We start from the raw sequence: 22,542 nt of genomic DNA on the forward strand, positions 1-22,542 counted from the left end.
TAAGACAGTACTGTCAGGGACAGTACTATCTTACAGCAGAGTCATTAAGTGCGATCAAAAGCATGTGCAGATGATGACCACTGGGCACAAATTGCACTTGGTCATCCCAGCCAGCCAGGAGCCGGACCTCCAGCTCCAGCCAGCCCCTTTGCCACCCGGCGCTGCCACCTGGAGCCCCAGGGCTAACCCCCCATACCCCCTGCCACTGTGGGGCTGCTCTGTTCTGGCTCAAATCACTGCTGTCCCAGGTGCACATGTAAACACTGCACCCAAGAGCAGTGTACTCCAACGCAAACGTCTCCAGAGTTTATACTGTGTAACATTAATTGCACATGTAAATGCACCCAGTGAAATTAACACAAGCCCAAATCTGTACTTCTAATGATTTCTGAGTAACCCAAATGAAAGTAGCAGTCCTACTGAAGTCAATAATATACCCCCACATGTGAGCAACAGCTGCAGAACTGAGGCCAGGATTCTTGGCAGTTACTGGCACTTTGACAAGCTGTTCCATTCATTTGCACTGAAACACCATCCCAACCCACAGCCTCCAGTGTAAATCCTATTCAACCATTTCCAGGTATCTTAACAATAGGAGGAGGGGGAGGAAAAAAAACATTGTTCAAATTTATTTTTGCTGTATCTGAGACTGTCCCTTTTGCACTCAGCTTCAGAACAAATCCATCTTGTGGCTGTCCATGAATGACATTTGGGTATCCTGATTACCTAACACCAAGGGTTGGAGAGGGTTTGCATCAGACCTTGAAAATAACTACAACAAGGCTCCATTTTGCATGAATAAGAAAAGCTTTATTCAATGATTTCAGAGTGCAATACAGCACCTGAACAAGGTAAAGAATAATGTGAGAAACAGCAAAAAGAAGGAATATGAAAACTGAGCTGCAGTGCCTCCTGTGACCCCATCAGACACAACCTCAGTAACTTTTAATCTTTTTCTTGGTAGTATCTGAAAGTCTCAGGCCTCTGGACTGGGGGGTCACAGAGCTGCTTGTCCTCTTAGCGAGTGGTTTGGTGGAGCTGCTCACGAGAAGAGACCACCTTTCCATCTTGGACCTCTTCAACAATTGTGCGGACTTGACGAGTAGACGATACTATGAAGAAGAAGAGAAAATAGAATTCATTTTTGATATAGGAAGGACAAAAGTTGCCTGATGCACTATCTCATCTACTGTGACAAGAAGAAAGATTGTGTATCAATGCTCCCTGAACAGCTTGAATATACTGCTTCAAATGGTCCCAGGTTGGTTGAGGGGGAAAGGAAAAAAATCTAACCACAAGACTCAGTCTGTTTAGTCCCCAGATGGGGACAGATGAACCAGAATCTCAACCTGGATTCATGGAAAGGTTCACAGAAGTTTGCAAACCTTTCAAGTGGAGGTTGACCAAGTTGCATGCAACTCTGAGCTCAAATTTATCCATCTCCCCAGAGTCCAGTGATGAACTTAGGATTGCCCCAAAACAAGACCAAACATGGAAGCCATTTGAATTTTTATGTAGAATCTAATTTTTCAAGTTTTTCTAAAACCAGAGCTTAAACAAAAAAATCAAGGTACACTTGAACACGTATGAGCAGAGTATGTTCCTGAAGTAAGACTCTCCTCTTTTGTCCTTTGAAGCAAAAGCAATACAGTTCATACAGCACTTTGAGAACTCAGTTACAATGCCCATTTTGCCCAAGTTTTTTTTCTGTTTTAACATTAATTTTTAGCATTTTCTATTCCTGTCCCTCCAATGCCCAATATCCACCACACATGATATTTTCCTAATTAACAATTCACACAATTCATTGGCAATTAGCTTGAACTCTGCAGCAAAAGGTCTAATAATGCTACTTCTAGCAACTGCAACTATAGTTTTATGTATATAGGAGGATGTTTTGGAAAGAAACAGCAATTTTGAAATAAAACCATTCTGTGTGCCATGATCTTTTACTAGACCGCATCACTTCTCTACATAGTCATAAACAATGGGTATATTCAACAATGCAGACATCAGTGTTCCCCACTTCCGTGTAGTTTCCCACTCATGGCACACAAAACAGTTTTATTTCAAAATTGCCATTTCTTTCTGAAACACCCTCGTACAAGATATCTTCCTGAATGTTATTCCGCTAGTTGTTCCTTCAAATATTGTTGATGTTCATCCAATACTGTAAGAATCTTTGTTGCAAAGACCCACTTAAATTTTGTGACTGTTTTAGTGTGTCTGGGATGCTCACAAGTTGTGGTGACTGCAGTCATTACCATGTGATGACCAAATATTTCTGAGGCATGGTTCCACACCACAGGTCAGTTTGGCATGAACCATAAAAATGACACACTCTGTAAAGTTGATTGTTATAGTCACAAGTGCATAATACATCAAATAAGGCATATCCTTACCATCTCTACCAGAATGTGAGGACAGACCTGAGGAGTACAGGGCAGGAATGCTGCAAAAGGGAAAAAAAAGGATGGAAAATTAGAAACATGAATATTTCTTCCAGATTACATTGGGGGAGGAGAGTCAGTAAAGTCACAACAAATGTTTAAAAAAAACCTTATACCCCAAACCAGGGAAATCATTATTTTAGAAGAGTATCTGACAATATTTGTTCTGAGATTGTTTTTCACAGTTTGCAACAAGCTAATGGATTCTCCCTGACATACACCAGTATCCTAACAGAAAAAGGAAAACCCTTTGCAGAAGGGTCTGAGCATCACTAAGTTCACCAATACACATAAATTCCACCCCTCCCCACAGTCCCTCCCAGTGCTCAAGTGAGGCAGACCTTTGTGGCCTAGGCCTTTTTACAAACAGGAAAAATAAGAATGAAATTCAGGGTTTAAGCTTACACAGTGTGCTAGCATCACAACTAAGGCAAAAAAACCCCAACCTTCTTATTCTCAGGTCTTGGCTCTAACCACTCAAACTACAGTGCCAGCCATTGAATAGTGCAGACAATAAATACATCCTCTTACAAAGGATGCTAATAGGAGACAGGTCATTGTTCAATCCCTTCTTGGTTTGATCAACTGCTCATGATCCACAGGTAATTATTTCAAAGAGAGCCTTCTAGGGAACACAGTGAGTTCAGAGGCTTCTCCCTGCCCCACGTCATTCTATCTAGTCAACTCCATTCACATACTGGGCATCCTCGCCCTCCAGCAGGCGGCGGTATGTAGCGATCTCCTGTTCCAGCCGGCACTTGACGTCCAGGAGGATCTTGTACTCGTGGTTCTGCCGCTCCATGTCACACCGGAGCTCAGCCAGCTGCTCCTCCACGCTGGTGATCATGCCCTGGATCTGCGCCAGCTGGGAGCCGTAGCGGGCTTCTGTGTCAGCCAAGGTGCCTTCCAGGGCGGCTTTCTGAGACGGGAAAGCAGAGGGAAAGGAATTCAGGAGGAGGGAAGATGAAAGGGATCATTCATTCCTTCATTTGCCAGCCTGTGTGTGCGTGTAGGTGCGACCCTTGGGAGTCAATGCTACGTACCGTGCTGAGCTGGGACTGAAGCTCGATTTCCAACCCCTGGATGGTGCGCCGGAGCTCCGTGATCTCACTCTTGCCGCTCTGAAGTTGTTCTGTGTTGATGGCGACTTCTTTATTTAGTTCTTCTGTCTGGGGTAAGGGAGACAGCAGTGTTACAGCACTGGCTGCAGCAGACAAACCTCAGCCACCAGCTAGGAGTGTCATGGAGTCATTGTTCTCCATGCAACCGATACATACCTGCTTGAAGAACCACTGCTCAGCCTCTCTGCGGTTCTTGTCGGCCAGGTGCTCGTACTGCTCACGCATTTCAGCCAGGATCTTGGTCAGGTCAACCCCGGGAGCAGCATCCATCTCCACATTGATTTCTCCACCCACTTGGCCACGTAAGGCATTCATTTCCTGTGAAAAGGAAGATCCGTTATGGCCATCCCCATCTTAATGGTACCGTTCCCCTGCAGCACATCCAACAAGGCTCTTCCCATTGAAATTTTGACTGCAGACTTTAAAAAAATCCTTGTTTGGGTTTTAATTGCATGTGTTTGGAAAATAAAATCCCAAACATCAGGTGGCTTCACAGCCTGGTAACAAAGCTCAGGGTTTTTATCCACAGTATTATCATGTGTTTTCTGTAGATGCTATCAGGGAGCAAAAGGTGATTGTAACTAACCTAGAACCTACAGAAGAGTTGTCTACAGTGAATTATTCCTCACTTCCTTAACCACTGAAATCCCCTCCCAAGTCCCACAAAGCTCAGAAATATTCCAACTACTTGGAGCTGACCTAATGTACACTGGCTCTCAGCTACAATTCCCAGGCCTTGCTTCTATGCTCTTTCTTCCTCACCTCCTCATGGTTCTTCTTGAGGTAAGCCAGCTCCTCCTTCAGGTTCTCAATCTGCATCTCCAAGTCAGCTCTGGCCAGAGTCAGCTCATCCAGGACCCTACGCAGGCCATTGATGTCAGCCTCAACACTCAGACGCAGGGCCTGCTCGGTCTCAAACCTTGAAACACAAAAGAGTTTGAAACCTTAGACATAAGTCAGCTAATATAATTTCTCGATCCCTTTCCCTTCTCAAATTTGCCTAGTTTTTCATTGTATTTTTTCCAACAATGTGTCCTTTTGTGCAGGTATGGAGTTGCTTTAGCATTCAGAGAGGCTAAAAGGTTGTCTTCCAGCTACCCCTCAGCTTTCTGATCCACACACTATTTTGGAGAATGTGACAGCTTCAAAGTCAGCAAGTAAGAGAAATCCAGAAGCAAACTGATGTTTTAAGCTGTATTCCTGTCTCATCAATGTAGTAATAGAAGTTACAGTTTAGAGATGCTCCCAAACAGGAGACAAGGGAGTTGGGACCTGGAAGATGGTCACTCAGTTAGAGAGCTGTTAGCCAGCTAGCCAGCCAGAGAGACTAAAAGACTTCAGAGTCTTGCCTACTGCTACTGCTCCATAAATAAGACTTGCTTTTTAGTTCTTTCTATTCTTGTGTGCTGGTGTTTCTTGAACTTGGTGCTTCAAGGGGCCCTGCACTTACTTGGTTCTGAAGTCATCGGCTGCCAGCCTGGCATTGTCAATCTGCAAGATGATGTTGGCATTGTCAACAGTTGCAGCAAGGATCTGGGAAGCAGAAAGGACAAGAAAGATTAAAAAATAAATTTCAAGGTGTACGTGTAGCTGATTGTTGAAAGGATCCAAGCAGAAGTTAGGGAAAGAATTAACATTCATGGTCAGAGGCATCATTGGACTTCCTGTCCAAAATGGTAATACTTGTGTAATGGCACCATAGAAAGGAGAAGCATGAGTCTCTGGATCGGATTCTCTTTGCATGAAAGCCATTTTATACTGGTCTAGTAAGGTGGACAAACCTAAAAGGATATGCAGATATAATTCACACTCACATTAAGTCCCATTCACATTGCTTGATGAGTGCAAAATCTTAGTGAAAAAGAGAATCTGGTTTTCTTTCTAGATCTTTATCCTGCACTCATCTCTTAGCCAAGTGCCTGCAGGACTGTTGGGTTTCAGGGAAGTGAGCAAGCACAGTCTTGTCCCTAGTGATTTCTCCTTCATAACTATATTGTTGCCTCAAATATTTTGGCTGGGTTTTTAAAGGGTTTGAATAGCTTGAAGGCCAAAAACATCCTGGGGAGGAAGAACCAGCAGCATATCTACAGGCTGGGGAACTCCCTTCTCATCAGTGCAGAGGCAGAAAAGGATCTTGGAGTCATCATTGATGCCAAGATGAACATAGGCCGGCAGTGTGGGGATGCGGTCAGGGAGGCCAACCACACCTTGTCATGCATCCACAGATGCATCACAAGCAGGTCCAAGGAGGTGATCCCCCACTCTATGCAGCACTGGTCAGGCCGCAGCCGGAGTACTGCATCCAGTTCTGGGCACCGCACTTCAAGAGGGATGTGGACAACATGGAGAGGGTCCAGAGGAGGCCACTCACATGATTGGAGGCAGCAGGGACTACGAGGAGAGGCTACGGGACCTGAACCTGTTCAGCCTCCACAAGAGAAGGCTGAGGGGGGATCTAGTGGCCTGTTACAAACTAGTCAGAGGGGACCAGCAGGCACTGGGGCAGTCCCCGTTCCCCCAAGAACCACCAGGAGTGACTAGAAATAATGGTCACAAGCTGGCAGAGGGTAGATTCAGGCTAGGTATCAGGAGGCGCTACTTCACAGTCAGGGCAGCTAGGAACTGGAACCAACTTCCAAGAGAAGTGGTGCTGGCTCCTATCCCGGGGGTCTTTAAAAGGAGGCTAGATGAACACCTTGCCGGGGTCATTTTACCCCAGTACTCTTCCCTGCCATGGCAGGGGGTCGGACTTCATGATCTGCTCGGGTCCCTTCCGACCCTACCTACCAACCAACATTTGCAGGTACAAGCTTGGGAAAGAGTACTCAGATCCCATGCTTCAGAGAACCTGACTGTCAACTTGCAGAGCTCAGGAAGTACGCTCCCTCTCTCACCCACAGTATTATTGCATGATTGTCCAGGTATATTATTGGAGGGGAAACGGCAGGACTGCCCTCTCCTCTCCATCACTAAGTGCTCCCTCCTGTACATCACCAGGTACTGGTCAATGCTAGAAGCAGCATATGAGACCTGTGAGACCTGACTGTGCACTGGTCAGATCTCCTATTTCAGAACCTGTATCCATTTGTTCCTTGCTATCATCATACTCTCATGAGAAGAATGGAGGATAGCACCTAGCTTGAATTCAGAGCAGAAAACTTCACAGTATCTGCCTCCCTTAACAAATGCAAGAAAGTAACTTAGCCTGTGGTGCTAAAGACAGGAAACAAAAATTGGGGTTGTAAGGAAACCTGTGAGTGCCAGGAGAACAAAGTACACTAACTAATATTCTTTCTTAGTAGCTCAGAGTTTGGTCAACCACAGAGCGTGTCAGTTGCTGCCTCCCTGGTGTATCACTGACTTTCATCACTGGTGCCAGGTAAGGAAAAGCTAGTGGTGGAGGCACAAATTCTGCATTGTCACTACATCAAGGACTCCTAAAAACCGTAAGTGGTATATTACCTTGGGCTGCTACCTTCTTGCATCTGTTTGTTCCCCTATTGTAAAACATTTAACACGGAATGCAACTTTGCTCCTTATGAAGGAAAATCACTAAATCACTGATGCTCGTAAGTCACTGCCTTCCAGGTGCCCCATCCATTGCCCCCTCTGACAATCTGATGACACTCCCATTGCCTCCAGCAAGCATCTGAACATCAGAGGCTGATGATGAAAGTCAACACTTGGCCTACTCCAAGCGCAAAAAATCAGACTTTGTGAGTTAGGCATGACCAATGTAGATTCCAGCACTGCAGTGGAGGGAGTCACCAGAGCCTTTGCTTGAAACCTTCCTCCAAAAATGCTCAGATTGAACACTGAATGAGAGGGTCCTGCTTCTGCCTATGCATTAGGGTGGCCATCATAGAGGACAGTCCGGTTGTCCTCTGTCCTCTACTGATACAAAACCAGATGCCTTTATGTCCTCTATTTTTCACTTGAAGAGAAAAATAGAGGACATAAAGGCATCAGGTTTAGTATCAATAGAGGACAGAGTAGCAGAAAACTGTAATACCCTCTATGATGGCCACCCTACTTTGCATACTTCAGTTTTCCACAGTGTACATACGTGCTAACTTCAGTGAACTTACACCTGACTGGTATAAAGGGGAACAGAATTAGGCCTAGATCATCCTAAATCTCCCTGGTTCAGAGGGAAGGGAAAATGTCAGGTCTTGTCACAGCCATTCCCAAATGGCAATGCTCCCCTCTCTCCATTACCATTTGGTTTCACCTCTTTTTTAACCACTAAATCCAGCATCATTATAAGCAAATCATGATTAGTGGCCAATATTGCAACTGCTTAACATCTGTGCACTCATAGCCTTTTCAAATAGGTGGACAGTGCCAACCAGATAACATGTCCCTGCCTGAGGAGCTCACAGCCTATTTCTGAGCTGGACATCTGACAGAGCATATGTAATATCCAATAAAACCCAACCCTCTGTATACACTCATCCCAGAATTGCTAGTCTGGGAACCCTTTTAGGGACAAACTGCTAGAAGCTGGAGCACCCAGGATACAATTTGTAATAAGAGTAAGTGGTGTATTATCTTGGATTGCTGCCGTTTTGCTTCTGTCTCCTTCACTGTTGTAAAACATTTGACAGGTAATACAGTTTTTCTCCTTATGAAGGAATACCATCAGACCACTAATGCCCATAAGTTACTGCATTTCCTTCATTTGTTTCTGGCAAAGTAAAAATGAATGTATTTCCATGAAGCTCTCATTATATCAATTAGATGTAATTAGATGGGCCTGCCATCAATTAGAGCCCCATATATCCAGCTTTCAGACACAGAGCATTTTTAATGAACAGTCTCATACAGGAGATGTCCCACTTCTATAACAGCAGTGTCATACCTTGTTCCTCAGATCCTCGATGGTCCTGTAGTATGGGCTGTAGTCACGGTCTGGACCAGGGCCTTGCTTCTTATACCAGTCCCTGATCTTAATCTCCAGCTCACTGTTGGCCTCCTCCAGAGCGCGCACCTTGTCCAGGTAGGCAGCCAGGCGGTCGTTCAGGTTCTGCATGGTTTCCTTCTCCCCGGCAGGCAGAATGCCATCGCCTCCCACAAAGGGCCCACCAAAGCCACTGCCAAATCCACCACCAGAGCCACCACCAAAGCCACCACCAAGTCCACCACCAAATCCGCCACCAAAGCTGCCACCACCGAAGCTGCCACCACCAAAGCTGCCACCACCGAAGCCTCCTCCCACACTGCTACAGTAGCTCCCTCCATAGCCACCACCCATACCACCTCCAACACCAGAGATCATTCGAGAGGAAGAAATTGAGTAGCCACCTGATCCCCCATGGACAGTTGGAGCTCTGTAGGCGCCTCCACTGAGACGCACTGAGGACCCTCGGCTGGAACCACCACCAAAGCCACCCAGGCCCTTCAGGGAGGTTGAAGAAGAATATTGTCTGATGCTGGTGGCCATGGCAAAGGGTAACAGAGGATCTAGGGTGTGAGAGAGGCACCCAGCTCAGCTGTGAAAGAAGCAGAATGCTAACTTCACCCTGACTTGGAGCTCCCTTTATAGCCAGAGCCAGGGGGCGTTGCCATTGCCACATCTTTGTTTCTTTCTTACATTCCCCAGGCTTTTCATCACCCTGAAAGTCTGAGCCAATTTCCAGAATCATCATTTTTCTCTTTGTTCTATTCATGCCTTTTGTTACATTTCACTAGAAACACATCACCTCACAAAGGGCGTCACTCTGCTTCCTGTGCTTCCAAATGAACAGTCAGGTATGATTCAAAGTGGGAGGATCATTGCTCAAGGCTACGTTTTAACATCACTTCACGCTACTAAGCATGAGAGAAATAATCAGGGTTCCTTCAGCAGCATTTCAACGGACTAAATCAACCTCTGTCTCAGGTCATCAAAAAAAATCAAAGGACCTCTTGAAGCTAGGGGGCTTAGTGTGATTAAGACCCCTTGATTCCCCAGGTATATCACCAAGTGTCCCTTTATAGCTGGGTTGACTGAGGGAAGACTTTACTGTGAACCTGGGACAAGGCTTGCACTCACACCTCTGGATCCAGCATAGACTGATTTAACTATTCTGTGGCACAATCCCCACCCCCCCCGCAACCTGCAAGTCTTAAGTGTTACACAGTGCTATTCCCAGGCTCCCTGAGTACTTGGTAACTCTTTTGCAATAGCCAGAGTTTCAAATGAGCCTTTAACCCAATCTGTAGAGATGAGGGGGGAGTTCAGCCTCTGAGGCCCCATTCAGTTCCAGGGCACAGCTGTTAGAAGGCACAACTTAGAAGTTACGGAGTTCTCCCAGAAAGTGTGAGGGTCAGCACAGAGTAAGAGCAAAGAAAATAGTCTAAATGGTCTAGAAAACAGCTGTTGGGTTTGTAGGACTTGAGGATAAAAAATAGCACTAAGAAACAAAGTGCTTTACCATAAGTTAATGAGCAAGTTGATCAGTTCTACTCTGAAATTCCCTTTGTGGCTGCCTTGTCTGAGAGTCTAATCCAAAAAATATAGATACTCCCAGTAAACAAAACAGCAGAAGAGACACAGGCTGCCTTTGAAGAACTAAGGGGTTCAGGAAACTGAAGGGCTGAGCACAGAGAAGGACATAGCTGTCTCAGTACTAACTCTGTCTGAAGCTGAAAGGCCTCTAGCACAGACCTGAGTGGTACCAGTTAATGATGTTCCAGGGTGAGGGTGGAGAAAAGTACACTTCCTCACGTGTCTGTTTGCCAATCCTTTACTTTCCTAGACAGGCCCTAACAATCCCCTTCTCAACAGCTAGAAATAATATTCCTTCTCAGATCAGCTGCCAAGAAAAGGGGGGAAAGATTCTGGCTCTATCAGAAGCTCAAAGGCAGCACAGGCTCATTCCCGGAGAAACACTAGATCAAGCTAGACTATTTGATATGGTATTATAAATCATAATGTCATTACTAGATAAATCTAAAGGGCATTAGTTGAGCTTTAAGGCAGGGTATGAGAAAAATGAAGGCATTCTGTAACAGAAGTCTTTAGTTCAAGGAAATTTCACTGTCTGGCCAACCTAACCACAAAGTATTGCAAATAGTTTGTACAGTGTTGTTTGTTTGCAATAGAAATGTGACCCATGTAAAACATTCCTGCTAGTTCCAACTAAGCAGAAATACAACTTTGATAAATATATATTTACCCAAGTAACAAGTTGGCTCTAAAGATCATAGTGTTAGAGGGCTGTTCTGTAAATGCTTCTCAGAAAGTACATAGATGAGTTAAATCAATTGATTAAAATTTATGATTTGTAATCATCTTAAACAACAAGCTAAGTTTTAGTTGTCCAGAAGTTACTGTCATGCAGTAACTAACTGAGAGTATTGAGACTGAAGAAATTCATTGCAATCAGTGACACAGGAGGCTCCTTCCATTCCCACATCTTATGTTCATGTGTGCTGTTTATAAAAGGAAGCTACAGAATAATGAACAGTGAAACGCTCACAGAGTTCGGCCTCAAATCAGTTTAATTTTGTGGTTAAGAGAAATGAAACAATGAGAAAGCAGCATTTCACTGGCTCATACATTAAAGATTTTTTGCCACATTTGAATCTTTGCTGAAAATGGCATAAGAGCTGATAAAATTCCAGAGAAATGAGAAGAGAGTCAAAATTGTTACTTTGGGGGTGCAAGGCATGATAGCCTCCTATGTGTGCAATAGGCTTCCACCCCGCATCATTTTTGACAGGCAATTCTTGACAGACCCCACATCATTCTTGACGGGCAATTGGCCAGTTCTTTAAAAATGAACTTGGCTACATTTTGCATATAAAACTGTTTGGCAGAACTGAAGTGAGCTGTCCTATCAGTGAGGTCTTGAAAATGGTCACACCTGGAACTGAATTCAGTTTTTGCCATCATGAACACTATCATCTAGTAGTAACATAAAAAGGGCTGGGCAAATGAGGCACCAGCCTTATGTGCTGATTTGGAGGGCGAACTGGAATGGCAGCTACACCCTGACCCCTGCGTCTCTGAGGACGTTTTGCTGCTCCAGGACATAGCACCTCCACACTACACAGAGAAGTAGTAGCCAAGTGCATGGCACCACAACAAAGGCAGCTGGGGCAGACTGGCAGCAACATAGCTGGGGTGTTTGGGTCCCAGGATAGGTAAGACTAACTATGCTCTTCCACCCACCCCCCCACCCCCCAGTACTCAACACTGTCCCCCTGCCCTCAGGGTGTCCAAAAACAGAAACCCAGTTGAGGTTACAGGCAACTTAAGCTTTATCTAACCAAGCTATCTCACATGAAGATGGTGCTGGGATAAAGCAGTCAGCAAGGAACACTGAACCCTTTGCCAGTGCTGCTGCAGCACAGATGTGGGAAGCTGCGTGAGGGCAGAGAGGAGCCAAGGTGTTGCCCTTTAGCAGCCTCCAGTTGGTACATTTGCCATGGCCACCATTACATACACTGCAGCTATAGTCAGCATAGAGCCAAGCCAGAGAAGTGTGCAGACATTACCATTTCAGTTATGGCCTAGGGGGATCTTGGGCACAGCAGAAGATCTGAGCCTGAGAATGAGAACTGCCCTCTAGCTAGGTTTAAAAATAATTGTAATTACTTCTCCCAGGTTTTTTTTAATTATGAGTTTGATTTTTTTTTCTTCCAACAAAATTACAAAGTCAAATTCTGCTGATGTTGCTGTTTCCAGATAGTCACACCACTGAAAGCAGCAAAATCAGATTCTCTCTCTCTCTTTCTCTCTGTCCATATATGCACACAGCCCCTTTGGTTTTCTTCTGTACTGCAGCAGTTCTTCCTGTGGTATCCGGGTGGATCTTTCAAACATGCAATCTATCTCTCTGGAGGAGCGTCCTTGTTGGGTGAAAGCCTTTTTAAGATTGGTGAGGTGGCAACCCAGGGTGTTTTCCTCAGTGCAAATTTGGTGGTAACTGAGGGCTTGGCTGTATATCACCGCTTTTTTGGTGTGTTTAGGGTGACTGCTGGTTCCGTGGAGGTGCGTATGTTGGTCTGTGGGTTTCTTGTATAACATTGTCTGTATTTTATCATTCTGGATACTGATCATCATGTCTAAGAAAGAGATGTTGGTGTGGAGTATTCAAGAGATAATCGGATGGAGGGAGGGTGATTCTTGAATTTCTGATGGAACTCAATCAGAGATTGCAGGTTTTCAGTCCAAATGATGATGATGTCATTGATATATTTGAAGTATAGCAAGGGCTGATGGTGCAGTCTGAGCCCCAACATATATGTCTGCAACCGTGACAGACAAGGACAGTGTATGTTTCTTTTCATGTAAATGAGCTTCTGAAGTTTGCCCTAGTTTCAAAGTCTCTATTTAAAGTTACTGTTAAGAAAATTAGTAGTGATAGAGTGATGCTGTAGCCATGATGGTCCAGGAATTATGTGCAAGGCAAGGATTTTTTAGAGTGACCTGATGAAGAATACCTTGCATTTGAAAAAAAGATATCACCCAAGCAAATCCTTGCCTGTTAAAAAGGACATTAACAGTCACACTTCAATGTCTCTTTTTAAAGTCTCTGCCAATGAAATTTCATATCACATATGTTTAATTTTGCCTGAAAAGTGACAAGTTTTTATTTTAACCTCTATCCTCCTGTCTCAAGCTGTGTGTCTGTCTACCTGAGCCACAATCCAAAATGATGTTCACCAACAAATTTCCTGAAGTTTGAGTTCAATTATTGGTATTCAAAGCAGAACAGAGATAAGCTCTGAACTCTGCACCAATTGTACACTGGCTCTGCAGTAGCGGGAGTCGTGAAAGGGACTTTTGTCCTGAGAAAATTTCTATTCCAGGGTGTGCCTGGCATTTAACAAAAGAAGAAAAAGACAAAGCCCTGCCCTAAAGAGCTCTCATTAGAAGAAACAAGCAAAAAACCCCTCCAAATTTGTTTTAACTGGAAGCGCTTTGGGATGAGAATCTTGCCCAGGCACATCCACAATGATACAAAAATGCAGACATGGCTTCCAGAACATGGGACTGTTTTTCCACAACTGTTTTTTTTGATCTTGCCCCTTCCCTCTCCTCTCCCCTCCCCTCCATCCACAGCTCACATGTATAGACACGTCAATAGCATCTGAGCAGGACGGTAAGGGGTCAGGTAGGTTGTGAAATTCTAAAACAGAGGATACTTCAACGCTGTCTAGGGCAGAGATGTGACTGCAGTACATGTCCCAAGCTAATATTAATTCAGATAACGCAGATAACAATAACCGCATAGCCACAGAAGCTTGGACTAATTAACTGCACAGTAAATGCTTCAGAATCTACACACGCACCCCTATTAGGTGCACAAGAAACTAATAGTTTTTTGTGCACAGCAGCGCACGTGTAGACACAGAGTTGGCTAGCTGGAGCATGCCGGCTAGCCCCACCCTGAAGCACCCTTGTGCCCCAGCCAGTCCCTCCACAGCATACTGAGCCCAGTCAGAGCAGCCCCGGGCTGGCTGGTTGACCACCCCCCAGACCTTCTACCAACCAGGGCTGCTGCAACCCAGCTCAGTGTTGTGCTGTGGTCTGGGCACACATGTAAATCACATACCCTGGAGCTTCCCAGAGGCAATAAGCTGTGGAGCAATAAGCTCTGCAGTCTATTGCTGCACATTAATGGCACGTGTAGACAGCAACAATAGATGCTCTAAAATACAACTGAAAGGTTCCTTCCCAGCTTGTCGGGGAGAACCAGAACTATCGATGATAGCTGCCAATGGTAAAATCACAGCAAATTTCCTGGAAGAAAGGACTTAAAATCAGACAGCCAGATTGTACCAGCCTTCCATATGCTCCGCAACACCACCCCATGAATCATCTCATTGGTTTCAGTAGCCCTAGTCAAGGGGCAAAGAATTACCTGAAAGCAGATACCATGGCAGAAGCTAACCAGGACCCAGTACCTAGATTTGTCTTCCAGGAGCCACTGCTGCTGCTGGGAGAGGTGAGAAGCAGAGGTGGCGTGTACCGTGGATTAGGAGTGACTTTTAAAGAAAAACATATGTAGAAACTCAAACCCAGCATGCAGTAATCATATTCCACATGGGCCATACTCAAAGCTCACAGATATCCAAGGGGTCTATCCTTTCCTTGCACCTTGGCAGCCAGTCGTGTAGTTTGTCACGCTAAGGAATTCTCATTGAATGTCACTGAAATTTTATTGCAGGTGAAGATGTCATTCATTACCACAAAGCACTATTGCCTGTATAACTCAGCCAGTGCTGAGAGGGAGCTAAAAGAGTTGATAATTATGCATAGTTGACTATGAATGTGCTTGTGTTTTTCATTGTGCATTATGCTTCTTGGCTCAGATTCACTAAGTTGAGAAAGTCACATTTTTGCCCTGACCCTGTACAATGGCCAGCAATGATCCATGTGCCCCTTACTGTGGAAGACCCAAGTCTGACATGATTCATTAAGGAGCTATCTTAGGTTTTACATCCTGAGACCACTTCAGGCTGAGGAAAGATATCTGAGACTATTTCATCAGTTCCTCTGTAGACATCCAGCCAAGCTGGACGTGTTCAGTAAAACACCTAGGGCTTTGACTTGCCATGCAGTCTGGGGGGTACTAATTGAAATCACATGGTAATCTAGGATATACTGCCTTACAGTGAACTTTTGAACACCTCCATCCCCTAGCAGCCTGTGAGTGTTGGCAGCAGCCCTAACAAACACCACCAATGCCCCCACAGGGACTGTGTCAGCCTAGAATTACCAAGGCAAAATTTGCAATTTGCATGAACAAAATGAAAAGCTTTATTGGGCGTTTACAGGCAGAGCATAGCGAAGCATTCACAGAAGGGTGAGGAACACAGTGGTAGAATGGGAAGGAACACACTAACTGAGCTGAACACGCCGCATAATCCAGGCCTGTTCAAGCTTATGGCAGAAGCACCCATCTTCAGCACATGGCCTGGAGTTGTCTTTCCCTTGGCTGTGAAAATAATGATATGTAGGCATCCAAAGTGCCTAGGCCTGGAGCGGCCAGTGGTCTTAGCGGGGTGAAAGGTGGACCTGCTCACGGGAAGAAATCACCTTTCCGTCCTGGACTTCCTCAACGATCGTGCGGACCTGACGAGTGGTCTTAGGTCCTAAACAGAAGAAAAAAAGAGGAAGCTGTTACTAGGGGAGGAGGAGAGACATGCAGTAGTGTAAAAAGGGGTGGGTAATCGTGGCACCAGCTTTGGGCTCAGTCTTAGAAGGGGCACTAGGATGGCAGCCATCCTCGCTCTGTTGCAGAGAACTCAGAAAGACCACAGCAGGGCAGGATAGTTTTGACACTCTGGATTCCTATTTGAAATCTGGGTTTATCTGTGAATCATGTGTGTAGGTGTTTGGACACTTCACAGTGCTGATATTGAGCAGCACACCACAGCACCCTGAAAAGGATCTCATGACACTCCAAGGGGCCATGGCACACTGGTTGTGAATCACGGATCTAAAGTGATTGAGGAAGAGTAATGTTTTTCAAAGGAAGCAAATACATGATTTGACTAATACATTTTCTTTTCGACTAGATGGGACCTCCCAGTACTGTACTGGAATATGAAGGAGAGGCTACTTCACACTAGCTTTTGTAGAACACAGAAATGAAAGGAAAGGACATATTGGCTGGAGCTAGTACATTGACTGAAAATGTCAATCTTTGGAAAAATTGAGAACCCAAAAATAAAAAAAATATATATTTTTTTTCCTTTCATTTTTTTTAGGTTTGTTTGTTTGTTTGTCTTGCCAATGGTTAAAAATTTCCTTGGAAAGCAGACATATTTCTGAAAATGAGCTCATTATGATGGAAACACATTTCTGCCAAAACAGTTTAGATGTGAAACTTTTGACCAGCCAAATATTGACTTTTTTATACAGTTGATTTAACTGCACAATTTAATTTTCATGAATCCATCGCCCTATTTTCATTCCTGCACAGACATTTGTCTCAACAATGTCTTTAATATGTTGGAGGAATAATTCCTTATCGTTCATATTCTGAACCCACTAATAAAGGAGACCTTCTGAGATGGTAGTTGTTAAGGATGAGATATGAGAGTATGTGATGAATTTTGCAGACAAGAAAAACCCCTTACCTTCTTTGATAACCTGGGAGGAGTACTGTGAAGACATGCTACAAGAGGAGAAAAATGAGGGCAAGTTAAAATCATGGGCAAAAAGGAAAGGAGGCAGTAAGTGATAGAACAAATAGGCTGGCCTCTCATGGGGGAAGATAATTATTTAACACCCAGTCTGACCAATTTCTTTATTGCATCAAAATGTGAATCACTAGTGTCCTGTCCTTAAAATTACCTACTGCAGTAATGGCCAACCCACAGGAAGAGTGCCACGCATGGCATGGGCAGCCAGTGTGTGTGGCACATGACAGATTAGGGAAGGGGTGGGTATTGGAGCAGCAGTCAGGGAGGGGCTTGGGATCAAAGTGATAGTTTAGGAGAGGACAGGGATCAATGCAGCCAACAGGGAGAGGTCAGAAATCATGAGTCAATGCTGGCTCAAGGGTCTGGCCCCATAGGAGCTGCAGGAGTAGATGCCTCCAAATTCAGTGTTGCTGTGTCCTGGTGGTGACACAATTCAGTAGCACTCGGCAATGCAATAGCTAATTATTGGAGTGGCACTGTCTCATACTTTGGACTTAAGCTATGTCATGCTTGCCAAAAAGGTTGGCCACTAATGATCTACCATTAAAATCTGAGGCAGAAACACAATCTTGGAAAGATTTGTAGGGCGTCATGATAATTTAGACACACCCATTACATGCTCCTCAGACCTCCCTGTGAGATATGTTAGTCAGTTTAGCTTCATAGAGTCACAGAAGGAGCCAGGAACAGAATTTAAGAGTCCTAGCAGCTGAAATTTTATGGTAATGGCTATACAGCACTGATCCCTAAAAGGAGAAAAAGAGGGTATGTTATGCACCGTAATTCAAAAACTAAATCTCTCCCATGTCAGGGTCTGACTACAAAGATAACAGCAGAGAGCCTCTGGGCCACTCATTCTTGGATATTCACTCGAAACAAGGCTCTAGAGGACATAGTTGTTTCAGAGGTTTCTCCCTGCCCCGCGTCATTCTATCTAGTCAACTCCATTCACATACTGGGCATCCTCGCCCTCCAGCAGGCGGCGGTATGTAGCGATCTCCTGTTCCAGCCGGCACTTGACGTCCAGGAGGATCTTGTACTCGTGGTTCTGCCGCTCCATGTCACACCGGAGCTCAGCCAGCTGCTCCTCCACGCTGGTGATCATGCCCTGGATCTGCGCCAGCTGGGAGCCGTAGCGGGCTTCTGTGTCAGCCAAGGTGCCTTCCAGGGCGGCTTTCTGAGACGGGAAAGCAGAGGGAAAGGAATTCAGGAGGAGGGAAGATGAAAGGGATCATTCATTCCTTCATTTGCCAGCCTGTGTGTGCGTGTAGGTGCGACCCTTGGGAGTCAATGCTAGGTACCGTGCTGAGCTGGGACTGAAGCTCGATTTCCAACCCCTGGATGGTGCGTCGGAGCTCCGTGATCTCACTCTTGCCGCTCTGAAGTTGTTCTGTGTTGATGGCGACTTCTTTATTTAGTTCTTCTGTCTGGGGTAAGAGAGGACAAGGCCATTACTGCACTGGTTACAGCAGGTAAATCTTGGCTACCAGCCAGGTGTGCCATGGAGTCATTGTTCTCCATGCAACCAATACATACCTGCTTGAAGAACCACTGCTCAGCCTCTCTGCGGTTCTTGTCGGCCAGGTGCTCGTACTGTTCTCGCATTTCAGCCAGGATCTTGGTCAGGTCAACCCCGGGAGCAGCATCCATCTCTACAGTGATCTCTCCACCGACCTGGCTGCGTAGGGCATTCATTTCCTATAACAAAGCCAACCCATTATGTTCATCCACATCATAACGGTACAGTGTTGCTGCAGCCCATCTAAGGAGGCCCTTCCCATTGTCAAAATCTTAGCTTTGCCAGGAAGAGACCTTATATTTGTTTAGCAACTGGCACAGTGGGGATCTCATCCTAACTAGGGCCTATGTCATTGCCACTAATCAGGTCAAAACAAGATCCCATCTGAAGAAATCTGCATTTCACGGTTTCATTTTACTTAGTTCAGGAAAGCACAGGTGACTTCCCTCCCCTGAGGGAAATTCTGATCCCACGCACAGCTCCAGTGCTAGCCTCTGAAATGTGAAGGAGTACACGAGTCTTACCTAGGGCCACAGAGGGTATGTAGCTGTAAAGTATGAATTATTCCCTGCTGCCTTATCCCTGAAAGTTCTTTTGCTGCAGCCCTAGGCCTCAGAACAAGTCTTGCTGCTTGGGCCTGACCTAGTTTCCATTGACTCTTAGCTACCATTCAGAGGCTCTGCTCTTGTGCTTAGCATTATCCTTACCTCTTCGTGGTTCTTCTTAAGGTAAGCCAGCTCTTCACTGAGGTTCTCGAGCTGCATCTCCAGGTCAGCTCTGGCCAAAGTCAGCTCATCCAGGACTCTACGCAAGCCATTGATGTCAGCCTCAACACTTAGACGCAGGGCCTGCTCCGTTTCAAACCTTGAAACATAAAATAGATTAAGAAATAGACGTGAGAAGCCATCCAGCCACTGTCAGTGGGTCACCTTTGATTGCTACCCGCTTTGGTCCATATTACCACCATCCTTCCCATATCTCAACACCCACAGTGGTAGGTAATCCAGTGAGTGAGGTGCACTAGCCAATTGATAAAACAGCACTAGTGCTGACCAGGTATTTGGAAAGACCAGTAACTTCACTTGGTATACTAGCAACCTGTACCACATTTAACTAACAGGTTTACACTTCACCATCAATGTGTACTTCCCCCTGGCTAAATTAATTGAAGCACCATGGCCCCCATCCTGTCTGTTTTGGGCGACATTCAAAATAGATCAAGTCCTTTTTGCGATATACATAAAATTTAAAAATTCTACTGAAAACACAACATTTCCCAAGCTCCTAATGAGATTTGTTCACTTATTGGCTGTTTTGGCTTTTGCTGTTATTGTTCTCATTATGTCAAAGCTTCCTCAGGACCAATGAAAACTAATAAAAAACTCCCCCTGCAAAAGACAGCCCTGCTCTTTCCCAGTCACTGTTCATGTATGCTGGCCAAGAAACTTTAATTGCACCGTTCTCATGTTGGACAATTGCTTCCCTGTTTCCACTCCAAAGGGAGGGCGGAACTTACTTGTTCTTGAAGTCATCAGCTGTCAGCCTGGCATTGTCAATCTGCAAGACGAGGTTGGCATTGTCAACAGTGGCAGAAAGGATCTGGAGGCAAGAAGACATGAGAGCCAGTGAAAAAAGAGTCTGAAAAGCTCCTCTTGTTGCTGAGAGGTACAACCTAAGATTTGTGATTAAGGAAGGGTCGGGGCATCACTGGATGACTTCTACAAGGGGAAGCACCTACCTGTACAATGGAGAAATGAGCTGTGTCTAAGTTAAAGTGAAGTGAGCAAGCTGTGTCAGACTGCCCCATGTCTCTCTTTTCAAATTACCCATAATTATAAATAATGTCTCTGAAGATGTGCGTGAATAATAAGAACACGCCATCTCATGCTTTAGGGTACACGCTGGAGACACACAGTTCAAGAAAGAATCTCCCTCCTTCTCCCCACATACAGCATGAAATTATTCTCACAACAGTTATTGGTGAGGGGGAGACCACCTAACCTTTGAAGCACTATATGGAGGTGACTGTCGCAGGCAGAGCTGGAAAACCATTGCTATGGCTGTGGTTTGGCAAAGCCTGTTCCTGCTTGCTCTTTAATGAGCTCATTCAAATTCACTCATGGGAAGGAAGCAAGAAGTGGAATGGAGTGTACTGGGAGAATGCTGACAGTAATTGATGTTTGTAATGCATACTCAGCTACATGTAAGCCACCCTGTATGTCCAGTGAGATGCAAGACAGGCTGTGAGGAAAGAACTTAAATGTGGAGCCGTACAAAGGGCTTGAAAATGGGCAACAGGCATTCTTTGACAGCTCCTCTGCATCCTTGAGCGCCTCTGCATGAAACAACAAATCCCATCTCTGTACAGAGATGCCTGATCTGCTGGTCCCTTCCAGCCTGGTTACTCTCTAATGTCCATCATGCCCTTGGGCAGACTTCTGTTTACCTTGAGTGTATCCAAATAGCACTTTTCTAGCAGTTTTCTCCAGCTTTCTGGATGAGTGCTCTAACCACTCAGCTATTAGGGTTAAAACATAAAAGGATTCCCCTCCTCATCTCCCTCTTTCCTCCCCTTTTTCCATCACTTATGGTCCCTTTTCACATCACTTATACTCAGGTAAACCTGTGCATAGCTGCACACCTGTACCCAGCCAGTGCATGGCCTATTGACCACACTCAGTTTACACACATGCTTGCTTGATCACAGTGCAGGGAAAACTGAATTGCCCCCCACATGTAAGCAAAAAGAAGGCCACTTGCATGGCTAAAAAACTACCAGTTAAGCACACAAGGGGAAATAGAATACAGACCCTTGGGTTTACTAACAATCACTTGTACATGAAAAATGAAAAGAGGGGGAGGAAGAAAATCAACCTGCTCAAGATGACAGCACAGGAAACCAAATCTGCAGGGAGACAAACTGCTCCCAAAAAACCTAGGAATGAGATGATAGAGCAAGATAGGCAACATGCTTGTCATTATTGGGTCCCCTCCTTAGGTCTTCAAGTCCCAAAACTCAGCCTAGGACTGACAAAGCCAAAGCAATGGACAATAAATTGCCAATAGCTTGACTGTGGACATGCAGTCACACTAGGCCCATCATGGTTGGTATACAGCTAGAACCTTCACCTGTGAATTAATTTTCCATAGACTCAGCAAAATAAAATGCCTTATCAACATGAACTAATATCCATAAAACTCTGCTGCTGCATTACTGCCTCTCATGTCTGTTACATGCACCTTTTTGGAGGAACACAATAACTGAGGTTGTCAAAGCACTAAGTCCACATCCTTCATATTTTCAAATACAGGCTTGTGAAACCTTTTGCTCTCACTTGATTTCCAGCTGTGACTTATGCTGTTGTTTTGCAGTACCATTGTGGTCACCTTAATAGCGACTTAGACCGGAAATGTCCTACTTCAGTGTCATACCTTGTTCCTCAAATCCTCGATGGTCCTGTAGTATGGGCTGTAGTCACGGTCTGGACCAGGGCCTTGCTTCTTATACCAGTCCCTGATCTTAATCTCCAGCTCACTGTTGGCCTCCTCCAGAGCGCGCACCTTGTCCAGGTAGGCAGCCAGGCGGTCGTTCAGGTTCTGCATGGTTTCCTTCTCCCCGGCAGGCAGAATGCCATCGCCTCCCACAAAGGGCCCACCAAAGCCACTGCCAAATCCACCACCAGAGCCACCACCAAAGCCACCACCAAGTCCACCACCAAATCCGCCACCAAAGCTGCCACCACCGAAGCTGCCACCACCAAAGCTGCCACCACCAAAGCCTCCTCCCACACTGCTACAGTAGCTCCCTCCATAGCCACCACCCAGGCCACCGCCGAAGCCAGAGATCATTCGAGAGGAGGAGACCGAGTAGCCACCTGATCCCCCATGGATAGTTGGAGCTCTGTAGGCGCCTCCACTGAGACGCACTGAGGACCCTCGGCTGGAACCACCACCAAAGCCACCCAGGCCCTTCAGGGAGGTCGAAGAAGAATATTGTCTTACGGTGGTGGCCATGATGGAGGGTAATAGAGGATCTAGGGTGTGAGAGAGGCACCCAGCTCAGTTGTGAAAGAAGCAGAGCACTAACTTCACCTGACTTGGAGCTCCCTTTATAGCCAGAATTAGGGGGCGTTACTATTGCCACATCCCTGTGTCTCTCTTACATTCCCCAGGCTTTTCATCACCCTGAAAGTCTGAGCCAATTTCCAGCATGGCTTTTTGTCTCTCTGTTCTTGATCATTTTGTCACATTCCACTACAAATGCTTTGCCTCAGAAAAGGGTGTGGTCCTTATGTTTCTTTTTCAT

At 45.4% G+C, this 22,542-nt stretch overlaps 2 protein-coding genes across 3 annotated transcripts; both read right to left on the reverse strand.

The window, feature by feature from the left end:
• Positions 1–788: 788 nt before the first annotated feature.
• LOC109320324 (keratin, type I cytoskeletal 14-like) lies at positions 789–9,095 on the reverse strand. The gene is made up of 8 exons (XM_019550370.1): positions 8,433–9,095; positions 5,022–5,104; positions 4,334–4,490; positions 3,728–3,889; positions 3,494–3,619; positions 3,149–3,369; positions 2,403–2,452; positions 789–1,112 (listed from the first exon to the last, which is right to left on the reverse strand). Exons 1-8 carry the CDS (start codon positions 9,012–9,014, stop codon positions 1,018–1,020), a joined length of 1,476 nt encoding a protein of 491 aa, XP_019405915.1. The 5' UTR covers positions 9,015–9,095; the 3' UTR covers positions 789–1,017.
• Positions 9,096–15,302: 6,207 nt separating this feature from the next.
• LOC109320325 (keratin, type I cytoskeletal 14-like) lies at positions 15,303–22,323 on the reverse strand. 2 transcript variants are annotated; one of them, XM_019550373.1, is made up of 9 exons: positions 21,995–22,322; positions 21,669–21,952; positions 19,753–19,835; positions 18,944–19,100; positions 18,254–18,415; positions 18,019–18,144; positions 17,674–17,894; positions 16,652–16,689; positions 15,303–15,661 (listed from the first exon to the last, which is right to left on the reverse strand). In XM_019550373.1, the coding sequence occupies exons 1-9, from the start codon at positions 22,248–22,250 to the stop codon at positions 15,564–15,566; spliced, it is 1,425 nt and encodes a 474-aa protein (XP_019405918.1). In that variant the 5' UTR covers positions 22,251–22,322; the 3' UTR covers positions 15,303–15,563. The 2 variants fall into 2 exon arrangements, with proteins under 2 accessions (XP_019405918.1, XP_019405917.1); XM_019550372.1 differs by having other exon boundaries at positions 21,669–22,323.
• Positions 22,324–22,542: the final 219 nt, after the last annotated feature.

The sequence above is a fragment of the Crocodylus porosus genome, unplaced genomic scaffold (assembly GCF_001723895.1).
Source record: "Crocodylus porosus isolate Cpor-Errol unplaced genomic scaffold, CroPor_comp1, whole genome shotgun sequence".
Classification (NCBI taxonomy): Eukaryota; Metazoa; Chordata; order Crocodylia; family Crocodylidae; genus Crocodylus; species Crocodylus porosus.